Source organism: Pelecanus crispus, chromosome 4 (genome assembly GCF_030463565.1).
Source record: "Pelecanus crispus isolate bPelCri1 chromosome 4, bPelCri1.pri, whole genome shotgun sequence".
NCBI lineage: Eukaryota > Metazoa > Chordata > Aves > Pelecaniformes > Pelecanidae > Pelecanus > Pelecanus crispus.
The window spans coordinates 49857139-49880564 of record NC_134646.1 but is presented as its reverse complement, the minus strand read 5'-3'; the positions used below and the strand labels follow the sequence as shown (position 1 = coordinate 49880564).

Sequence of the window (23426 nt, the reverse complement as noted above, 5' to 3'; positions counted from 1 at the left end):
GTTACAAGAATTCCTTTTTTATATATATATATATAAAAGTTAATTTCGCATTAAAATATATGTCTGTATCTACATGTCCAGGTATTTTTATTAAAAACTGGCAAACTCCAGGCACAAGGGCTCAAGCCTGGCAGCAACCCAGGACAATGCACTCTATAGAGCTAGGATGTATTTATTCTAAGACACCCAAACTCCTCAGCTGCTCCACTGTCAACTCAGGCCCAGAAATGTGGAGCTGGGAATGCTGGGTGCTGATCAGGTTTCAAGCAGGGCTGGCAGTGCTCAGCACTAGTGGCAAACTGGCTCCCTCAGTTCTTCCTTGTGAAAACAGAGCCATTGTGTAACGTAAATATACGAATGGTTTGCAAGATACTTGAAGACAATGACACAGAAGGACACTAGAAGAAGTCAATAAATGTGCAGAGAAAGCACAAGTTACTGTCAACCCTAACAAAAGGCAGCAAAGTCAATGCTCTAAGACTGAGGACAAGCCATCAATTCTTGACAGCTGGGATTTTTGAAGTTCTGACTCTGCCAAAGGTTTTGACACTATAAGATGACTAAGCATGTTGCATGGCTTTTACTGCAGACTAGAAGTGGAATTCATGACACCTAATTCAGCCACCTCAAAGTTAAAGTTAACTAATTACTACGGATACCTTGATAACCCACAGGGTCATTCATCCCCTCTTCCTTAAAGGGAAATATGTTTTAGGATGAGATGACTCATGCTTTCGGAAGTTACCCACAGACTGCAGGGGAGCCTAGACTAGCTTAGGAGCTCTGTCCTAACTCAGATGGATAAAAAGCTAAAAAGCTATGAAATCCATGTTAAAAATGGGGAGAGTAACTTACATGGTATGTGGTCACTTGTCTTTCTCAACTCACATTGAAAAAATGAACTGCAGATCTTTGTTTCAGTGACAGCAGGTTCACATAACTAGATATACACAGACACATAAAAATTCTAACTGTTAAGTCCAGAAATCTCTTTTACTGAGGATGTCAGTTTGTAACTTCTTCAGTAAGAAACAAAGTATCTGATTTCAGGTTACCAAAAACCAGCAGAGGGTATTTTTGCTCTATCCCCACACATCCTGACAATACCTAGGAACACCACGCATCCTCTGTGTCTTCAAGATCCAGCTTCAGGTTTTTCTGTTATTTTTTCACGACAGAGTCTGCAATACATGAACTACCCTTTTGAGATAGCTACTGAAAAATGTAGATAGAATTGGGGTGATCATAGCTCTCTGCACCCAAAACTAGAATCTAGGTAACGTCCCTCAGAATTACTGACTGCCCAGCATGGCAAATGCATGCCCAGCATGGCAAATGTATGCTGATCAAGATACTTTTCACTTACACGAGGTACCTCCCTATTCAAGAGCCAGCTGTTAGTTCAAAATTTTCATGTAACATACATTTGACGTTAGATGGTTTTTTTTATTACCTGAACTTCCTTCATGTAGAGAAGGCAGAGGCTGCCTAATGCCTTCATTAAGATCTTTATCATCTGTAGGAATCTGAGATCCTGCTCTGGCTTCAGAGTTCAATAATATTTGGTTCTCACAGAGACTAATGCCTGCAAAATCACCTGAAAGGTCACAGTCTTCAAAGTCCGTAGTGAGGTGATGCAGAGGGGAATTTTGAGCTGACACTGAATATGCAGCTTCTAAAACCAAAGGGGAGCCTGGGGGTGACAAGGAGGACAGTGAGGATCTGGAAGACAGTGATGTCACAGATTTGGGAGGTTCAGTCAATTTGGGATGGTCTGCAGCTGAAGGAGAGTCACTGTAACCCAGTCTCCCATGGGAACTGACCACTTCATTTTCATGAATAGTAGTGATAGGCCCCGAAGGAATGTAACCACTTTTTTCTTGCAATATGAAGTCAAGTTTATACTGATAGTCCAAGTCCGTTATTTGATCGCCTTGGTTATAGTAGAGATCCGTGGAGCTCAGCGAGTTTAGTGACCCTCTGCTTGACGTGTTCAGAGATCCCCGGCTGGATGCCAGAGATCCCAAACTGCTCCCTGAAGACACAGACAGTGTACTAGCTGAGAGGCTGCAAAGAAAGCACAAAGACGTACACTAACGTTACTAAACTAAACCAGCACAAAACAGTACAAGGAGAGGTAAGATTGGCTGGGAGCTGCACCGTAATGCTTCACAACTGAATGCTGCTTGGGGCATTACATTTTTTAAGCACCCATACTTGGCTTAGATCACTGTGCCCAACCTGCACACCATCAGGGCAATTTATCCAGCTTATGGCCTGTTGCCAAAGCCCCTTTTCTTCCAGAAAAGGCTGCAGATTTGACAAACTGGTCCAGCAGTAACAGCAGCCTTCTCAGCTGATATATTCCCTCAAAGACCTGCTCCACTCTGATGTGGGTGCTCAAGGGGTCAACGTGACAGGAAAGGGATGCCCAGGAAGGAGGTTACGGCAGCAGAGGAGTGCTGCCACCTCTAAAGCAATTTATGCAGCCTGCCCTCTGCCCAAGCACCTGGGAAAGATGGCACCTAGAAACAGGTGACTTATAGCTGAACAGCTTCACATCTGTAAAACACTCTACATGCAGAGTAAATCCAACTACATAAGCATGGCAAAAGCAAGCCATAAGATGCAATCTTTTTCTGTTAATAATAGGAGATAAGGGGCCCTGCCAGGCCAGAGAAACTGAGTGTCACTGTCTTGGCTCAGGAGGACTCTGCTGGGAAAAAATGTCAGGAAAAATAATCCAAGGCAGCCCCTTCTAAACACTTAAGAGATATTTAGTGAACAACAACAAAGCTATTAACTTTAAAAATTTTGCAACTGGGGCTAGAAAACTGCCTTTAACAGGATAAAAAGACCCACAAGGCCAAACAAACATGAGCACAGAATAAAAAAAAATATTTAAAGACTCTTTCCCTAACTAATCACTAGTCCAGATGCAATTTATGGTACCTGGCTCAGATGTTTGAAATGGCTAAGCCAGCCTAGATCCCAGAAGTAGGATGGCATGGCTTTTTGTGAGAGGACGTTTATAGAATGCTTAAAACCTTTTTCCTCTTAAAGCCCCATTTTGATTTCTAAGATAATTGGTAAACATTAATGCAGTGTCTGATTGGTGTGTCCCACCGTGATATGCAAGGAGTTTGACCAAATTCAGGATTTTCTAAATAAATATAATGGACAGATGGTTTGGTAGCCCAGGGTACAGTCCAGAAGTGAGAGAACTCTTCCCTAGAGCCAGTTACACGTATCATTAAATATCAGAATTCCCATCAGAGCACTGAGTTTGAGTTCACAGTTGCTGTAACTGATTACTTTTTTGTTATCACTGTGAGTTTCATAAACCCAGAGTCAGATTTTGAATCAATGACTGTCAGAAAGAAATACCCTGCTGTCTACAGGAAGCATAAGTCAGTGTTGAAGAATAAAACCTGAATCAACTGTTCACATAAGTATTTACATGCATACCTGTACTCATTGAGCCTCTCCAGTTATTACACAGAATAAAGGCTACAGTTCTAACAACTTATTTTAGACAGAACTCTGAGAAACCATTTGGTCTCCTCAATGACAGCATTTTGGAGATATGACCAATTAGAGAATTCCCGATTTATTTATTTATTTACACAGAAGCAAAATAATGGCTCCCTGCTTAGTTATAGAAGCTGCACAAAAAATCCATTCAATCCAGTCTCCAGTGCTTACTGAAATTATAAAGGCATACTAGGTTCATATGGTGGCAAAATGCTTGAAGCTATTAGACTTGCATTTTCTTACTTAAATATTAAACAAATTTTGTTCAGCTTCCAGCTAAGAGAAAAACCTAAGAATGAAGTTTAGACATCCAGGTCCACTAGACTGTTGCTGAAAACAGGCTTTACATTATGCAGTACAACCTCACCTCCTAAGTTGTGAATGCAAATAAGTAGTTAACTTTGTAGTTTCTTCAAGTTTCTGTACCAACTCTTTTCTTCTCTCCTCCAATTTCAATCTGGAAAGAGGAACATATAAGTATAGGAAAGCATTACAAAACAATCCAGAGACTAAGATACTTTATAGATAAGACAGAATCAAAGTGAAGATCCCTCATATTTTCATCTGGTTGCCAACTACTAAAATCCAAGAGACTGTGTTAGCTCTCAGTCCTATGATAAAACCCTAACCACTTCAGCAGAGTGACTTTACCTGCAGAATACTAAGCACTGTAAGAAACCTGCTGAGTGTACAAGCAAGCAGAGTGTTGGTACATTCACACTGTACCAAGGGGAACACGCACCCAATAAAAGAGTAACAGATGAGCACTGGGAAAACAGGTGCAACTTCAGGAAAATAAGATCTGCACTAATACAATTTTAAAAAGCCATGTTGTAGACTGGCTCCTCACTTAATATAGTTTCAGAAAAAAACCCAAAAGAACACTATACCAGTGTAAGTTCTGATAATACAAGAACTTGGGGTAGCACTGCAGGAAGTTTAAAATTAAAGCACTCCCTTTGATTTCAGAGTCTTCATATAGAGACAAAGCACAGTAAATCAAAGCAGCATTCAACCTCAAGGTTCTGAGATGATGGACCATATTTAGGAGTCCTTGGTAACAATTTCTACATCCCCAACAGCTTTGTCATCACCTCAGAGCCACACAGCATTGTAATACTCATTATCAAGGTTCACCTTTATGAAAAAGCAGTATTTATTGCCTCCTGCACTGTTATCCAGCCTAGCTCTAAAACCACAAATGGTAGATCTCTCCCATTCCTTTTAGCTGGCTGCTAGCAGAAAGGATTCACTAACTTTACAGTGATTTTTCCTTTTATAATTCCCTTTTATCACCCATTTACAACACCAAAGAAATTGCTTTCCCTCAGCGGATTCAGCTAAAACCTTCCTGTAGCTGTGGATTAGTATATTCTCCTCTAGCCCTTGCTCAGTCAACTGACACATGTCACAAGTTCTCAAGCAACAAATCTGAGGGACAAGAAATTACCTCCCCTCCTTAAAAAAATAGAAAAAAAAATATTTATGTTCATTCTCAGAAACCTTTCCTTTGGCCTTTCTGGCATCTCAAGGATGTATAAATTAAAATTCAAATGCAGAGAACACTTCAAAGAACAAAACCCAAAAATCAACCATTGCTTTCTTATGCAAACTGAATGAAATACTCGAGAGTTCACAGAATTCACTCTCTTTGAGTGTCAGATACCAGTAAAAAGACGTTAAGTCCTCAATTCAGCAAACCATGAAAAGCACTTGCTTACACCCATGCTTATTCAGCAAGCAAATCTGGGTTATGCAAAGGTGAATAAGTTACCCCGAGGTCAGCCAGGGTGTGAACTTCCACTCCGCTGCCTACGCTGCCTGTGCTCTTCCACCGCAATAATGTGTTTGTCTGCCAATACCTGCTAAGACTGTTAAAAGCATACACAGTATTTCATTCTTTGCTCAGCCATGCGCATGGGTTTCCAAACCAAGGATTATGCTCGTCTATGGTATCAGACGCTCCTTCCTACCACTTTACTATTTATCAATGCCTTCTGCCTGCCTTTAAACCCTAATCTATCCTGCTTTTCCCAAGCAAGAGCGCTCTTCACTAACTCTTTTGTGGCTTTTCAGTAGTGAACTATTATTTTATCTTCAAGGAAGAGGCATGAAAATTGCTGTATGTGTTCAACTACCAATGGCAAAAGCCAAGAAAGAAAATTAAGAGCTTAGGAACTTCTCTGACTGGAGTCCTCAAAACAGACACCTGTAGTTGTTCTACTGAATTTGTACTACTAAACTAGAAAGGTTTGTTTGGGTTTTTTCACCGAGGCACAAGCACAAGTTTCTTTTATTATCTTAGGGAGGTTGATATAATGTAATTTATCCCATATAAATTAGTCCCTGAAAAAAAATTCTTTCCTAGATGTAATTGCATCTACTAGTAACTAAAGGAGTATCATTAATACCTGTAGGTAAATTTCAGAAAGATGTTAGTCACAAGTCACAAACGCGAGTTAGATGATGAAATCACTCCTGGAAGTTCCAAGACATATAGGAAATAATTTTACTATTGAGATTCAAGGAACTTTCTTCCATTCCACATCAGGCCATATTAAAAAAAAAACTTAAAACAACCAGCTTTCAAACAATGAACCTTCCTTCCTTATAGCATAAGCAGAAATTTTAATATCCATGTAAACACCATGTAACTACCTAAACAACCATCATGTTATCTATTCTGACATGGGCCTCTTTCAATCTCTCCTGTTTGCACCCCTCCTTATCTAAATTAACCTGATACTCATTGCAGGAGAGACTTCAGTGTTACTGAGACATCTTTTTCCAGTTTTGATCATAAATTGTAACATTGCTGAGAGACCCACAGAATCTTAAAAAAATACATTAAAAAGTTAATGTGCACATAGCTCATCTTTCAATGCAAACTTATGTGGACATGTTTGTTTATGGCAGACACAAGATCGGGGCCAGTTTTGCAGGCACCAGCACAATCACGTAGTTCAACCATGCATCTGTTTAAATGCCTGTGATTACTTACAAGATTTTGCCAAGAACTAAAGTAGTAATGGAAACTCCCGGACATGAACGCAGAGGCAAGAAAGTAGTTCTTAATAGTTCTCAACAGTTCCACAACCCAGATATTTCTATATAGTTGCTGGAAGGCTTCTTAAAGCAGTCAGAGTATGCCCTGTCTCTGCTTTTTTGAAGCCGGTATGTTATGATTTATACCCTCCTTCTGTAAATTGATTCTGAGTACATCTACTAGTGGCAATTTCAGCATCCTACTCCAAAATAACCCAGGGCTATCCTATAATGTTTTTGTTTTAAGTCAGAGCAAGTCTTCTGTTTCTTCCCCCTTTAGAAAAAACTAAAAAAAAAAAAAGTGCCACACAAAACCAAACCCCCGTCACATCAAGCTCTGACACAATCCATCGCTTCTTACACTGTTGCTTCATTATCAGTACCTGTGAAAACACTGGAAACTTAAGGCATTCATGAACTTCATAAAAGAAATTAGTAATGCAACAACAGTACAGTGCTTTGAAGATGGTGTGGCTCCTCCACTGATAATGGAGAGGAAAATCTTCCTTATCTCCAGGAATTAAAACGCTGATGGTTGATGAGATACAATTAACTGTATCCTTTTCTCAAATTAATATTTCAGGAAAAGTTTCACCATCTGAATCCTTCTACAAAATGAAGATTTTCCTTACGTTTATAGCAGACACAACAGAAATAATCCTCAGAATAGCTTAATGCGAAAGAATTGATGTGCTCTGAAGTCACCAAGGGAGACAGTTTTAATGTCCTACAGAGTTGCAGGTAGAAATTCACTGGAGATTCACTGAAATGGCAAAAAATCAAATCAGAAACCACCATGAATGCTACCTCAACCAGCAGTGTATGACATGAAATCTTACAGTACCTCAGGAAAAAAATTCCACATTTTCAGGAATGAAAATCAAAAGGAAAAAAATTCAAAGGAAAGAGGGGAGAAAAATTTTAAGCTGTAACAACTAGTTGTGTCACTATACATGGAAAAAAATCTGCCCTTTCATTTCTTCTTGACAGTGGAAGACAATCTGACTTGCCCTTGGTACTCCAAGTTTGGCATCTGACATGTATGGGAAAATGGTCAGGTGCAGAATTTTCTTTGGCACTAAACATGCAAAGCCAAAACACAAGACTAAGAAACCAGCTACCAATTTACAGCATGAGTCAAGATTTAACTATTACTTACAACAGCATATTAGTAGAACCTTAGATTCAAATTATTTATTTGTGAGTGTGACTTTATTATTGACCCCTTATTCTCCATTTATTAATGGAAGTCAGAAAGCAACGAATCCATAGTAATTTAGGTGCTACTAACACAGACAGGTAATTTCTCCTGTAAAAATATAGTTCCAGTAGGACATAACCCTTCTTCTAAACCACATCTGGATTATCAATATAATGCAGTTTATTATGAAGTATACAAATGTGTTTAAAAAGCATGCCTAATACACACATAAGTACTTTGTAAACAAAAAAATTTCCTCACTACTTGGTTACAATTTAGGACCCAACTTCTAATGCCACTAACAGGAATTTTGTCATTCAGTGAAACTAGAGCAACAGCAGGTGTTTCCTAGCAGAGGAAAATAGGAAAGGCTTACAATGTATTACTTCAATAAGGCATACTACACTGATACACACAATGACATTTTGTGTTTATTGCATTTTATGTGTGCTAGAGGTGCCCATAAATTTATTTCCGCTTACAGTTGATGAAAAGTCCGTTTGTGACAGTCACCTTTGATTTTCTCGAACTCTGAATCTGAATTTATTGTGGGAGTTGCTTCAGTTACCAGTTAGGTAGCAGCAAGTTAGGAAACTTTTGCAACAGTTATACTTCTCCTCTGAACTTTTTTTTTCCCCCTTTCGGTTGCATTTTTGTATGGAATAAAACTCACAATGAAAGGCTTCAGATGTTGCAACAATCAAGATAATCTTTGTAACCTGAGTTCAAATAGTTTACAGCTATTATCAGAAATGAGTGAATGATGTATTGCCCTCCTGCTGGTATGTTGACATTCCTCAGTTATTTAACATCTGTCACAGGCATTTTCATGCTGGTAACAAACGCAGAGCAACTGATATTGCAGAGCACATACAGGGTGTTCACATTCTCTCACAGTACAGAAGACTTCTTTGTGTTTCCGCCCAGCGGGCTAATAACAAATTTAATTAAGATCTACATAGAACAGTTACTGAAGGAAAACAGCCCATCAAGGCATAGTTCAGGGTCTGTAATGAGTACAAAGGTTAGACTGCAGAAAGCAGCATTTAATATCAGCAAAAGACAACCCCTTACCTTTCAGCAAGTGCTTGACTGGGTGTGCTTTTTACAGACAGCAGCTCTTCTTCAAGCCTCTTCCTTTCTGCTTCTAGCTGCTCTAGCTCATCTTGAGTACGTTTACGTGGTGTAATAAACTGCAGTTCCTTTAAAAGCTCTTCTTTTTCATTGATTAACATCAGTTTTTCCTTTTCCACATCCAGTGCCCCAGGCCAGGCTTCACTATCTAGCTTAGAGAGTTCAATCTTCAAGTTAGCCATGCTAAAATAAAACACAGCAGATCCGTCTGAGTCCAGCACAGCACGCAAATCCCAGGAAAGAGAGAAGTGATAGAGTATTTTGAAAGGTGTCAGGATATAACAACATTTTCTACTCAAAGCCATACTTCTAATTAGTTTTGCTTCACAAGAACGTGGACTATGCCAGAAAGGCAAGCCACCTATCCAGGCCAACAACAATATGCATATGCATTAAAAATGAGTTGCTCCTGTTCAAATGCTGAGTTGGAAGTAAAAGTCATAACATTAATAAAATCTTTATTGAAAGTGATCTGTCTGGTAACATAGTAGTGGCACTATGCTTTACTCATCTAGGAGTATGCTGGATTTCTCCCTAAGCTGTTGGAAGCTGACTGTTCCTCAGAAACAGCAAAAACCATGGTGAAAGGAGGTTGTAGTGAGGTGGGGGTTGGCCTCTTCTCCCATGTAGTTAGTGACAGGATGAGAGGAAATGGCCTCAAGCTGCGCCAGAGGAGGTTTAGGTTCGATATTAGGAACAATTTCTTCACGGAAAGGGTGGTCAAGCATTGGAACAGGCTGCCCAGAGAGGTGGTGCAGTCACCATCCCTGGAAGTGTTCAAAAAACGGGTAGATGTGGCACTTTGGAACATGGTTTAGTCTAGTCTACCCTTGATTGGTTTAGTGTGGACTTGGTAGTGTAGGTTAATGGTTGGACTGGATGATCTTAAAGGTCTTTTTCAACCTAAATGATTCTATGATTCTATGAAAGAATGTGTACTGCAGCAAGGTGCTCACTTCAGCAGCATGCACGTATGCAAATCTTAAAAGGCAAAAGCATTTTTCTTCTATGGGGTTAAAATAAAAGGTAATAGGACAGCGGCCACCTAAAGAGAAAGGAGATTATTAACTCAAAAGTTTGAGTTTGTGCAACTGCTGTTCTCACTGCAGATGTCACCAGGCACTACCTAAGGTAATGACCCATGCCATACTTCATAAATACATGCAGATAATCTGGTATGTGTAATTTTTCTGTAGTTCTGACAGATTTCTGGGAAAATGTTTTTCTTCTTTCCAGTTTGTTTTCTGTGTTTAACAAAACTAATAATACCATGCTTATTTTGCATCTCTGGTATTAATTTTACAGTACATTAAAGCATTTATTTATGGTCAAATCTAAGAACAGTTAATGTTGAATCTAACTATCCCATTGCTTATATCAGAAGCTTAAGGGGAACTCCCTTTTCTTTTTCCATAGGTAACACTTCCTTCTCACATCTGCACCTCAATGAAAAAACAACAGCTTAAAAAAATTAAAACAACCCATACTCCCACCAAACCCCTGCAAGAACAGGTTTGACTCAGGATATTTTCACAGAAAAACAATGCAAGATAAACAGAAATACTATCAGCAGTGAAATTAAATGAAGCATTTCAACATATTTTGCAGATGTTACATATATCATTTATATTCAAGAGTCCTTTAGAGAAGCAGTACTCAGAGGGAAAACAACTGAGTAATTTCAGATGGATAATGAAATGTTAAGACTTTCATCTCCAGGTCACTGGTTCTAGCTAACCTTGTTCTGAAAGTAGCTGCTACTGACAGCTGTTTGATGGCTTATGGGAGGGGACGGTGGTCTCCCCGCAGTTCTTTTGCTCCCCCTGCTACAGACAACTCTCTGCTACCGTAACTGACACTCTTTCCAGCTGCCTCATCAGACAGGCAAAGGACTAGATGGATAAGAAAACTGAACCGGTCTCATGCTTTTGAGGAAGTCCTTGCTCAACAGGTCAACAAGGTGTATTAGCCAGATCTTCACCACATCAGGATAGGATTGTCAGTAGGCTGTATCAGATCCTTTTGAATAACAATTGCAACTGAATTTAGCATAGTTAACATCAACGTTCCACCTCTTCAAGACATTCTGCTGGCTAAGCAACATGAAATATGCAACATACAAAATTACCTGATAATTTTCAAGTAGAGAAGTTCACTTACAACTTCCTCTCTTTGTCTTAGTTATTTTAACACAAAACAACTAAGAATATGCACATACAGTATTTCAGAAAAGATGGCCAATATTTATTAAATCTAGTGATGATTACAATGGCCATAATAATTTGGGGGGATGTAATCAGGTACTGAACGTTATGTGCAAATATTAAGTTCACCCTGTAGTCACTGATAAAACCAGTATGTGCAAACACTTTAAAGACTTTAACAGTGTCTTCAAGGCATATGACTGTCTTATTTAAAACTCAAAAGAATATTCATTACTGGGCAGTTTTCAGACAAAACTGAATGAAGATACCATTTAAAAGGAGGTAATTTAACCTTGAAACACACTAATGTTATATGGAACAAATAGTTATGCAAAGGTAAGTACATGAACTACTGAAATTTCAGCCCACATTCTTGGCTAATTTGTGAGAAAGTAAGATCTTGTGCTGCAGTAGTCCATACTCTGAACACCATACTTTTTTCTTTCTTCTTTTTTTTTTTTTTTTTTAAGGTAGAAGTGGTAAACTGACTTAGTACCAGGAATTTTTTTGTTCCTACAAAGGAGAGATAAAACACAATGCTGGGACTTCTTGGTATCAAGACATAGTCAAAACAGAGGATGATCTGGTTTTGCATCAATTATGCCTCAGAAAAAATGCCATCTATCTGCATCTAAAACACCGTCTGACAAATTTATGTACATGATAATTCTGAGCCAAAATCATACGCATTCAATACTGAACAAACAAAAGAGCCTTAGCACTCTTTGTTGGATGCATTGATTATATAATAAAGTTTTATGGTCTGTAATGAGGATATAAAAGATTACTGTTGTTACCGGCAAGGATGGTAGCTACTACTCTGTATGAGGAGGGTATATATTTGAAATTAGGCAAAAAAATGTTGGTTGTGCAGCCTCCTAACTATGCCCTTACTTTGTACTTGCAAGCTGCAAATTTTTTTTCCTAGTTTTCTAATTGACCACGCCACAGTATTCCAACTGAAATAATACTTAAATCTCAGATTAAATGGCATTTTAGGCACAGTTTTCCTGTGGGGGTAAGTGCTCTTTTTTATTTTATTGCCTTCTTTGGTTGTTTATAGTAAAAAAGGAACTTTGGGTGTGGGATAACTTTTTAGATTTCTATTCCCCTTAAATTACACAAAGCACCTCCATAACAAAAACTATAAGGTTTCTGAATAGCTGACACCTAATTTTCTGAAAAGTATTAGAAAATAATACAATGCAATTAATACATTATTAATAGAGAGATATCCTCCCCACAGTTTTGTTTTTTTTTTTTTTAAAAAAAAGTAAATCTTCCCCCAGTATTATGCAGCACTTCTGGTGCACCAGAAGACACGTTGTTCTAACCCCGAATGTCCTGCTTTCTGATGCCCATTCTTCAGTGCTGTGGCAATTCATCAAAATGGCACTGCTTTCATGAGCAACCAGTGCAGAACTTTATTTGAAAGGCATTCCACATTCATCAGTGGAGCAGTTCCTGATTTCTTTTCTCCTCAGGTTAAACTCATTAAAAAAACCCAGCCCCACAATGATAACAAGTATTTAAATTATCCAAAGTCCCAGGGAAAAAAGACATAATTAAGACTACTAAATCTGCACTGGAAGTCTGAAGCAACTCTAAAACTGAAGAGCCTTCAGTGGCATAGTAAACTGAAATGATGATCCCAAAGGAGGATATAATGGACATAAATAACCTGGCAACCCCTTTCAGTGGAAAGGCAGCTCACTCTGTTCCCTTAATCCTGGAACTGCCATTAATTTGTCACTGCCTGCATTGTCTGTCTTAACACATTCAACTTAGCATTAAACGTAAAACCTACTGTTCAAAAGCACCGACTGCTCCTGAGAGCAGGCTTGCATTCGGAAGGGAAAGGAAAGCCTTGCAGCAAAGCTCGGGGTGCCTCCGGAGAGCCGCCCCTAGGTGTCACTGCCAACACAACGCTGGTGCTGCAGAGCTCACGCACCCCCCAAACTCAGGGCTGCAACTTGACAGAGCAACTAACCCTATTACCTTCTTTTTGCCTCTTCGTATTGAAGACTTAGTCTGACCTTCTCTGCTAAATTTGATCTACTTCTTGCTCCAACCTATTGAGGAAAAAAAAAAAAAAAAAAAAAATTAGCCCTATTATTGCGTAAAGCTGCTAAATGAATCGACAAAACCCATGCGCAGGCTAGAAAAATCACGCCTTAAAAAAATAAAATCACACCCACCTGCAGCCACACACTTGCTGTTAAATGCCTAGGTAGAAATCTACTCAGAGGTACAAAACAGTGCTGTTTTCTTCTGATCCAGTTCACCAGAGAGGTGGTGGAGTCACCATCCCTGGAGGCGTTTAAAAAACGGGTAGATGTGGCACTTCGGGATATGGTTTAGTCTGGTCTACCCTTGATTAGTCTAGAGTGGGCTTGGTAGTGTAGGTTAATGGTTGGACTGGATGATCTTAAAGGTCTTTTCCAACCTAGATGATTCTATGATTCGATGATTCTATGATTCTATCTATTTTTAACTATTGTACTACCAATTGTCCATACTCCATCAGATAAAGCAAGAGCATTTTCAAACAAGTCTTGCAGTGGTTGCACCCCAAATTTTCATCTCCTACTTTGAACTCCACCGAACTCAGAAATTAGAGCTAAGTCAGCGCACTTCAAAGTAGGACTTCAATAAATTTGCTACAAAACATAGACAAGCTTAGCTCTTTGTTTGGAAAACCTCGGACAGTCTCTTCCTTATAAACTTAGCTCACAGAACTTCAAAGAAGGTACCAAAATTAAGCACAGCTTTCTATGTAGGTATATATACTGTCAGTGAAACAGAAAAGGTTTTACTGAATCACTGAACAAGCAGTTGCACTAACAGTTTTCCAGCTGTGTGGAATGAAATTGCACATTTAAATTCCAAGAGCTTGTTTCTGAAAATTAAAAACATCTTTATATTGAATTAAGTCTGTAAGGTGAAACATATCCTGTAGACAGATCCAGAAAATACTATCTACTTATGCTGATCTTCACTGTACTGGAACTATTTGACTAAATCAAATTGTCATAAACACTTCATGCCAAACGTATAAAGTTCATCTGAATCTTGATTTAAAATTTAAGAAGAAAAAAAACAGATAACTAAGTCATTCTCTCTTAAACATGTATATATATACACCTATCAGAAACAGTAAACAACCATTTGATTCCAATTCCATTAACCACAGCATTCTGATTCAATTTCTCTTTACATTTGACAAAATGGAAAAAAGCTCACCTCACCAGAAATGTCAGTCTGAGACCCTGTATCCAGAGTTTGTCTAGAAAAACACAGCTGGGAGTTTACAGAGCTGGAACTCAAGTCTGGTTCAGATGTCCCAATGGTCTGGTCAAGATTGAACTTCTCTCTCAGCTTTGCAAGACTCTGTCCAGGAAACAGAGAAGGAGGTGGCGTTAAAGTTCCTTTGTACTTTACCGTGTCTATACCAGTTTATCCCCAAAAGATGTTTACATAAATGACTACAATATAAAAATTCTGGGTTTACTTCATATTAAGCAAACTATCCTTTTAACCAAGCACTTGGTAGGTGACACTAAGGGTGACCAACACCTGTGACAATATAAAAAGTAGTCATATGGTTCTGTGTCTCTCTTGTTTTTGTCTTGGGTTTTTTTAACTTGTCAACCAATTAAATACTTCACCGATTAAAAAAAAAAAAAGATCTGCTTTCAGAAAAGGAAATAGGGTGATTTAGACTTGGAAAACTTTTCTAACTCAGAGTTAGAAAATGGCCGTGCATCTCAAAAACACATCTCACAATTTTGTCCACTTAATATTTTAAATTGCGGTTTAGAGGTAACATCTGCATTATACCTTACATACAGGTTCAGAAATATATATTCTCTGACTGACGTGTAGTGGCTTTTTGAATTAGGAAAGTCACAGGCTTCAGTTTCTAAATTGATTTTAATACTAGTTTGGCTCAAAAAATTTTGAGAAACCCTTAAAAAGTATAAAATGCAAAGTATTTATAATCAGGAAATTTACTCATGTTAAAACAAATCCACACAAAACTTAGTCAACCGTGCAAAATACCTTCATTAAATCTTGTTTTTCTCTCTCCCCTGAACTTATTGCCTTTCTGATAGACTTTAGTTCACTCAGGATGGCTTTGGCCTCACATAGTTCATACCCGCTCTGGCCTCCAGACATTTTTTGGTCAATTCTGTGGAAAGAGAGAATATTAATACTGGATACAGAAAACAATACTAACATCTCTGCTGTTCTGCTTCAGGCAGAAGCGTAGTTAGAGAACAGAAGGGAAGGAGATAAGAGACACCATTTCCTGTAACAGACATGCAAAGAGGAAAAAGGACATTGAAGTCTCCATTAAAATACTTACTACTTAATCCTGGGCAAAAACGTCAAGCTATCTAACACATACACAGTGCCCAGTGGATGGGGTTTGCTGACATCAGGAAGGTTAATGGAAAAATACTTCTGTTGGCTTTAAAACCACCTCAGCTAAACTACGGGGGCCTTACCAAAGGCAGAGACTCAACAAGCAATTCTAGTGCATGCAGTCTTAAAGACATAAGGGGCACAGAGCACTAAAGACTCCTACACATGCTACCAGCAGTATAGCAGTATTGCTGACAGCACTGTCAAAATTCCCATTCCCACCATAACTCTGCAGCATAGAAGCAGCTTTTGGGTACACCTTTCATACTATTCACTGTTTGTGACCCTTACAGAAGAGGAATTTATTAGTAGTAGTATTCCTCTACCCAGATCCACATCGTGACATGGGCAGACAGGCAGACTTCTTGGTACGAATCAGCCTTGCAGAGAAGAAACATAACCAGCTCCATTCTTGTCTCAGCTTCCCTCTCGTTCACCCTCATCCTAGGCATTAACAGTCTAGAACAGCTGTTCTGCTCAGCTAGTCACCAGGCTCTCTTTATTCACAAAATCTCTGGAAAATTAATACCATATGTCATACATCGGACAATTTATTAAATTCCTGGACTATCAATGATTCTAAAAACTATAGCTTGAAAATAACAAAACAAAAAAGCCCCCAAACTTAGAGGTAAAAAGATATTTCATTTTAGTATTTCCTTATTTACTTCCAGAAGTACAGTTTGTAAACACACTTCTCTAACTTCTAATTTAACTATTTCATAGCATCATAGAAATGACTGCAGCTGTGCTTCACAAAACTAAAAACAGCCATCTTCACAAAAGTCAAGCATCTAGTACAGAATACATTCTTTTATAATGCAATTGGTTTCCTGTTTTTATCATCATCCATCATCTTTGCTAGAAGACATTAACCTTGTGAGGAATGGACAAACATTTTAATGATCAGAAGTGACCTCAAGCATCTCCTGCAAAGAACAGAAACACACACGAAACACCTGTAACAGTATTCTATTTTACTTCCCGTTTTGTGCACAAAGACATCAAGATTCTAAAGTGATCTTTAAAGCTGTGAGCATGTTTTCCTTTTCCCACATTTGAGTTTTTGTGCAAACTAGAACTGCATCTCTGTAAGAAAATTACCTATGTGACTCAGCACTCAGATTCCTGTTCAAGGATGTATTTGTTTCAGCTTGAAAGTTCCTCAAACTCTTTCACAGGCAGGCACTTACTTACTGTCTGACAACACTCAATTTTTGGTAACTTATCAGGTTGTTAAGGTCAAACAGATACAGGATATGCCAGCAATTGCAACCATGAATGAACAGTTGGGTAATACACCACATGCTGCCTAGTAATATGATGTGTCACATTCAAATCACAACTGCTTTATTCTGTATATAATTAAGATGGACAAGAAGGATCTCTGACATATAAGATATTCCATCGTCCTGTTTTAAATTAATGGGATTAGTACTGTTTGAAAGTGGCTGACTGAATTTTAAAAACAAACGTCCATTGTGTTTCTGTGGAATGCTGTTGACAGTTTCTGAAACATGCTTTGGATTCCTATCAAAATGGCTTGTGAGCAAGCTGCTTTAAAACAATACTTCATTGTTGAATTAATATAATAAAACCAGCATGATTGGCTAACCTTTAATCCTGGGACAGCAGCTTGAGTTGTTATTACCTTAAGCTTTAGAATCAGTATGTCTGTCGTCTTCTAAATTTTGCTTCAAATGAAATCTGATTTATGGTTAAATAAATTCAATTAACTATCCTTTTCTCCCTTCACTCCTCACTAGTCTCTATATATTTAAATAACAAACAAATCTTACATTTCTATTTTGTCAAAATGAAGGAGGATAGAGACTTGACTGGCATCCTCCTAAGGCGCTGAGGGTTTTCAGTTTCCAGCTGACTTCAAAATCTTCATACCAGAAAAACATTTTTTGTCCATTTTGACATGTCTCTATGATTGGCCATTTCCTGGACCAGAATTTTTTTCTCCCATGTGAAAAAATTCCTACTGCATAGAACTAATCTATTAAAATACACAGGCAATAGCCTACAAGATGTTTTCGTTAGAACTGGGAACTGAACTCCAATCCCTCGGCTCTAAATGCAGATGTTCTGTGATCCTTCACAAATTACTTCTCTGCATTTTAGTACTCCACCTGGAAGATGGAAATGCACTTCTCTTCCTCCCACTTTTTGTCCATCTTCCCCATCTGTTCTGCAAGCTCTCCAGAACAATTACTTATCTGACAGTACACTGCCATACACAGGAGGTCCTGAGAAAAAAGGTACATGAATCCAGACAGTATTACATTAATGCTGCAACATTGCTTCTACTACTGGAACTAGTGTATTAAGAGCACACAGCTCAGCATTTTACTGTGTAAATATATCCTTAATGTATGGGTACATACCACAATACGGGAAACAACTAGCATTAATAAATTTCTGTTCACATTAGTCAAGAAAACATGCTTGTTAGCAAGGTTTCCTCTGCAGCAAGTTCTTTGTGATGACAGTTACAGAAATGTTTAATATTTTAGGCCCCAACTTTGTAAGTCAGGAGCAACAGGGAGTGCTCAGACTGAAAAAAATTCACTCCCTAATAATCCAACTGGTTAAATACCCAGAATGCTCACCCGGTTCAGCATCAGCCCTTTGGACACCAGGCATCCCAGCAACTGGAACAAAGAAAGTCAGGTCTCTAATCCTCAAATTGTGACTCATTTCAAACCCTGCACAGTTGTGCACCATTTATACCTCCGAGAACAGCATCCTTCTCTGTGTCCCTCTTTTGAGCTCAGAGGTGGGAAAGGAGGAAAGACAGACCTAATTACTTTTTCAATTTTAAAAAAAAATTTTTAAATGGAACATGCAAAGCAGCTAAATTCTTCGTCTGGACCCTTAACCACTGCCCTTCTTTCTGCCTCTCTGCAACACAAGCTACCTCATGGAAAAAAATAGGAGGGGGAACAGATTTCTCATGTTAACACTTGCACAATAGGTTTGCCATTTCTACAGATTTCCTGCTTCCTAACTACAACAAAAAGAGTTATTAGATTCTCATTTTTCCCCCCAATAATTCTCTCACATAAGATGGATTCAATTCCATGCCAAAAAAAAGAAATCAAGTGACTGAATTAAGTCAGTTTCAACTATTTTCTTTTACTCACTGTTGCAGTGTTTCAAAGCCCTGTTCCTTGTACAGCAGCTCTTGCTTCATCTGAGAGAGTTCCCTCTTCAGCTTCTTAACCTTGTGTGTTAAATCAAAGCAAGAGTTAGAAAATTCCTCTTGTTAAACGGCATAACACATGGCTTTGAACAATTAATGTATTCTCTACATCAGATGAGACAAAAAAAAAAAAGAGAGAGTAAATTGCTCTACTGACACATATTAAAAACAAAAGGATCTGTTCTCTTCCTGATGTCTATGGGCAACATGCTTTAGTATTAAAGGGACACAAAGCAGATTAAATCACATTCCTTATTTGTATCGATACCACACTGTGTTATTAAACCTGAGAGAACTTTAACAAGTAATTTACTTCTCACTTGTTAAGCATGCATTCCAACTGTCCTACAGGGACATGCCTGTTTATTTTTAGGCTTATTATATTTTCACTTTTTCATTCCAGGAATCTCTCAAGTCATTTGCACTGTAAAGACAAAGTGTGGACTCCTTTTTTTTTTTTCTTTTTTTTTCCCTATGAACCATCCTTTCTTATAAAGGTTTACGGACACTGGATCACTAAATATGTAATTTACATTCATTTAATTCAAAGACAACAATCACTAAACACATTTGGATCGCAAATGTATGCGTCTATTTAATAGAAATGTCTTTGGCAAAACATTCCCTACTTTCCCTAAATTTGCATGCTCAATTGCTTTTTAATCTTAATATTGCTATTTCAGATTTTAGCAGACATGAGTACACTACAAAATATTTGTGAATCAAGATGAAATAAAAAAAATCCTCCATTTAATTTTTTATGCCATACTTCACAGATGTATAAAGGAGTGTACTTTAACACAAATTAAAATTCATCCTCAGCATACATATAGAGACAGCAATGCCCCCTTGAAATGTGGCGTCACGAATTTTGGTATTTATACATCTATACCTGGCTCATTTGCACTCTACATACTAGCCAGATATTGTTAGGATTTTTAAGTTTCCAATCAGCAAGGTGAAAAAATGAAAAGCCTGCTGGAAGTGCCCTGCTCTCACCTACCACTGGGAAATTCTTACTTGTTTTCATATATGTCCTCAGATATGTCTCCAAGACTTTTTGTATGCAAATACCCTTAGACTTCCTACTTGGTGCTATTCTTCAAATTAAAAAAAAAAAAAAAAAAAAGGTCAGACTTTTGGAAACTATCATCACTAGTTGCTTTACTTGACAGAAAAGTGTTTTTATCTTGACCATAATGAATAGTTAGCATGATAAATAGGCAATGTCTCTAAGTGCACATTCTGCACTCCTTAACTATTTCTTCTCCAACTAGCATGAAAACCCCAAAAATACTCTCTCTCAAGTGTTTCGTTCAAGGTTATAGAAAATTAACAGATATTACCTCTATGTTCCAGGCAAAGTAATGTGTAAAATATGAAAGAAGTCCCAACTTTTCTGAAAAATGCAGAATGGCTAGACTTTCTTCTTTTAAATCAGAAATGCGAATTTATAGTAATAGCAGAAGGCATACTTGATTTCAACTTAGAGGACTGGATCTCTCAGAAACCCTTACATTTTTCCTCAAGATCATCTTCTGAGTGTCCTCTGCTGTAATTCATCATCATTTCATTATCAAGAAATGTGCGTTAGGCACATTATCCTAGAAGGACGTGACCTACACCATAATACAGACTCTGTGTTTACTGCATCATACTTGTATTAAACTGTTCTTGTGCTCCTTGTCTTCTCCTTCAAAACTTTCATTTAATTCCCACTTTTTCACAACTCTTCACTTGTTTTATCCTTCACCCCCTTCCTACTGCTTCTGCACATCATCTTAAGTCACCTGACAGGCCTCTCGCTTCCTCCTTCTAACTGCATCTTCAACTAACTGCATTTGTGCTAAACCCATTCTATTCCCAATGCTCAAGTACTGGTGGAACGGTGACAAAAAAACCCTCTTGTTATTTTATAAAGGTGTATCACCTACTCGCTGCATATGCATAAAACATACTGTGGTCACATATACTTTGTGTTGTTTGAATTATCTTACTGATTACTAATTAAGACCCCAAATGGCCTCACTTAAGAGTCCACTGCAGGATCAGATCCTTCAATTTGAATCTTGTGAGAAAGGTCGGTCTTCTCCTGATTATTTAATTTAACAGCTGTCTGATTTCTGTCATATTTTCTCAACGACCCATTGCGCAACAGGCAATTTGTGTACCCAAAAGGTTCCACATGCATGTATTAAGCACAGCTAACAGGGAAAAGGCCAAAGGCCACTTCAGAACTTCCTCAAATGCTGACTTTCCCCTGCCAGCCACCATTAACCTGATGATACCAGCAAGCCTCAGCCAGCATGAGAGAGAGAAATCTGACGTAATAATTCACTAAACAATGTGCTAATTCTAACTAGCTGGCTAGCAGTTTACTAATGACTGACTTTGTTTCCCATTAATGCCATGCATGCATATACTGTAAAATGCCCAAAGGTGGCATATTAGCAAAGCATCCTCAAACATTCAAATAAGGGTAAACTATGATGATAGTCACACCTCTCTTGCCATCTTCCATGAAAACCACTTTCCAGCCCTAGCATCGCAGGGCTTCACTTTTTCTTATCTCAATGATTTTCATATCCAGTGGCTTTGGATGACAACACACTTTATGCTGATACAGATATTCTTGGACTTGCACCCTTCTAAACTCTGCGGACAAGATTCAGGTCACCTATTTTAGGCACATATGCAACTTGGACTTTGCAATGCCAATAAATCAGGTGTTGGGAACCAGCAGGATATTAGGCTCCTTGACTCCAAGAAACAACAAAGAGAGGAAAGCACCTCCAAAAAATGAATAACTGTGATTAACACATCTGCCTCTCCCCTCAGTGAACAGACAAATTGTCGATCTGCAGCCAAGAGGTGATTCAGTGTTTCTGCATCTTGAGCTAGGAAGTGATCAGAGCTAAGTAACAGGAAAAGCTGAGTGCAGGACCATGTCTGAATTTTCCCCTCTTTCACTTCTAGGTGACTATATTTAAATTTGGTCATGTGTTTTGTTCTTCAACAACACTTTTAATTTCCCACATAGACTAGTGATCCTCTGGCCAAAGGGAACATCTGTTACTGCTCCACTCACTTCAGAAAGAAGCTGTCGCCTTGTCTTTTCATTCTTGTTCCTGACAGAGTCCTTACTGCTGTTGATTCTCCCTCCTAAACTTACAAAATTTTTTCTCCCACCTCCTCCAGTGTTGAAATAAGTTCTCTCACTAACCACGTTCCCTTCTTCTTAAAGGATAAGGGACTACAAATTGAGATTGGTAAGGATGAAGGGGTGTACAAGCAGTCAGGAGGGCAACATCCAGATGCCAGTTTTACAGTGTGTTCCATCCCTGATTTATACTGGGTTTTAAAATTTTAATGAGCTATTCCACAGTTCCTTTTAAACTTTAATTGTTAGGCTTCCAGTCATAACTCTTACTCCAGGTGAAGGAGGATGTTGCTCTCAGAGGCTTCTATGAGTGCTGCTCTATGCAGAAACCAGGAGGGGGCAATGGAAGAGCTGAGTAACTGCTGTCGCTTGCTGCTTCTGCTTCCGCAGAGCCTGTGTTCCAGCCCTCATCGAAGGACTATGCTGTGAGGTGCTGTCTTTTTAACCTGCATGGTTTGATCTAATTTTTTTCATTACTAACTACAGAAAGCCTAGGCTATCCATCGAGCATTATATGCCACCGCTTAAATAAATCAACTCCCTATAGAGTTTTTAAATGTCTTCCACACCATTTTCTCCTCATTCAAGATAAATTCACTAGAGACTAACCTGTGAAGGAAAGTTCTTTATATGGAGCCTGTTAGTGACCAAACTGAACACAGTTGACCAAATAATGGATTTCTGTTCATTAGCAATTTCAAAATGCGAACACAAACTTTCATTCTTGATCTGAACTGTTCCATTTTGACAGGAGTGAAGTTTCACAGCATTACTAAAAAGTGTTTTTTAAACCAACAGAAATTTGTGAGGCAGTTCACGTAGCTAATGGTGCATTTCTCACAGAAGAAAGATTGTGTAAAAACAGTCATCTAACTGCAGCTCACCTTGGCCTACTATTTTTCTATTTTTACCTAAAGTTTTCTACTCTCTCTTTCAAAAACAAAAGCATACAAGTGAAAATAATTATCAGATTTATTTATTTATACCCACATCTAATTAGAATATCTGTCAAAGTTTCCCCAAAACGTGTTATCTGAAAGTAACAGAGACAGCTTTAAAAATTCATTAAAAACCTCTGAATGGTATTTAATGAGAATATTAGGAGGTTTCAGTACCAGGGTACAAGACGCATCTGCTAGTTCAAGCTTTGCTTATTCTATAGCCATAAACTTTGCACACAGAATACAAATGAATATGAGTTAAGCACTCTCACCCTTAATCTTGTAGTGGAGATTTCAGCCTTCAGAATGTCAGGGTCATACTTTGTGCTTGATGAGGAGCCTGAGAACACTTTTTAAAAAAGACAAAAAAGGACAAATATTTAAGTACTTTTAAATCATTAATTAGTCCCTTCCTCAATGAATCCACATTGATCTAAAACTACAAAGTGCAGAAAAACATATAATACTTTTAGAAAAAAAAAAATCCTTTTATGAAGTAGTCAGCATTGCAGGATGGCAATAATTAATGAATAATCAAAATTTCCCCCACCACTATTTGGTATCTCCC

The 23426-nt window shown here is 38.2% G+C and overlaps 1 protein-coding gene across 1 annotated transcript in view; it reads right to left on the bottom strand.

Moving 5' to 3' along the window:
• The window catches only part of WWC2 (WW and C2 domain containing 2), a 108469-nt gene that overhangs the window by 27233 nt on the left and 57810 nt on the right, over positions 1-23426 (bottom strand). The window contains exons 4-11 of the mRNA XM_075709068.1: positions 23131-23207; positions 18699-18778; positions 15181-15310; positions 14362-14508; positions 13117-13190; positions 8855-9097; positions 3902-3991; positions 1454-2067 (exon numbers count right to left, since the gene is read on the bottom strand). Of these exons, the coding sequence (XP_075565183.1) occupies positions 1454-2067; positions 3902-3991; positions 8855-9097; positions 13117-13190; positions 14362-14508; positions 15181-15310; positions 18699-18778; positions 23131-23207 (1455 nt within the window). The remainder of the gene's footprint in view (positions 1-1453; positions 2068-3901; positions 3992-8854; positions 9098-13116; positions 13191-14361; positions 14509-15180; positions 15311-18698; positions 18779-23130; positions 23208-23426) is intronic.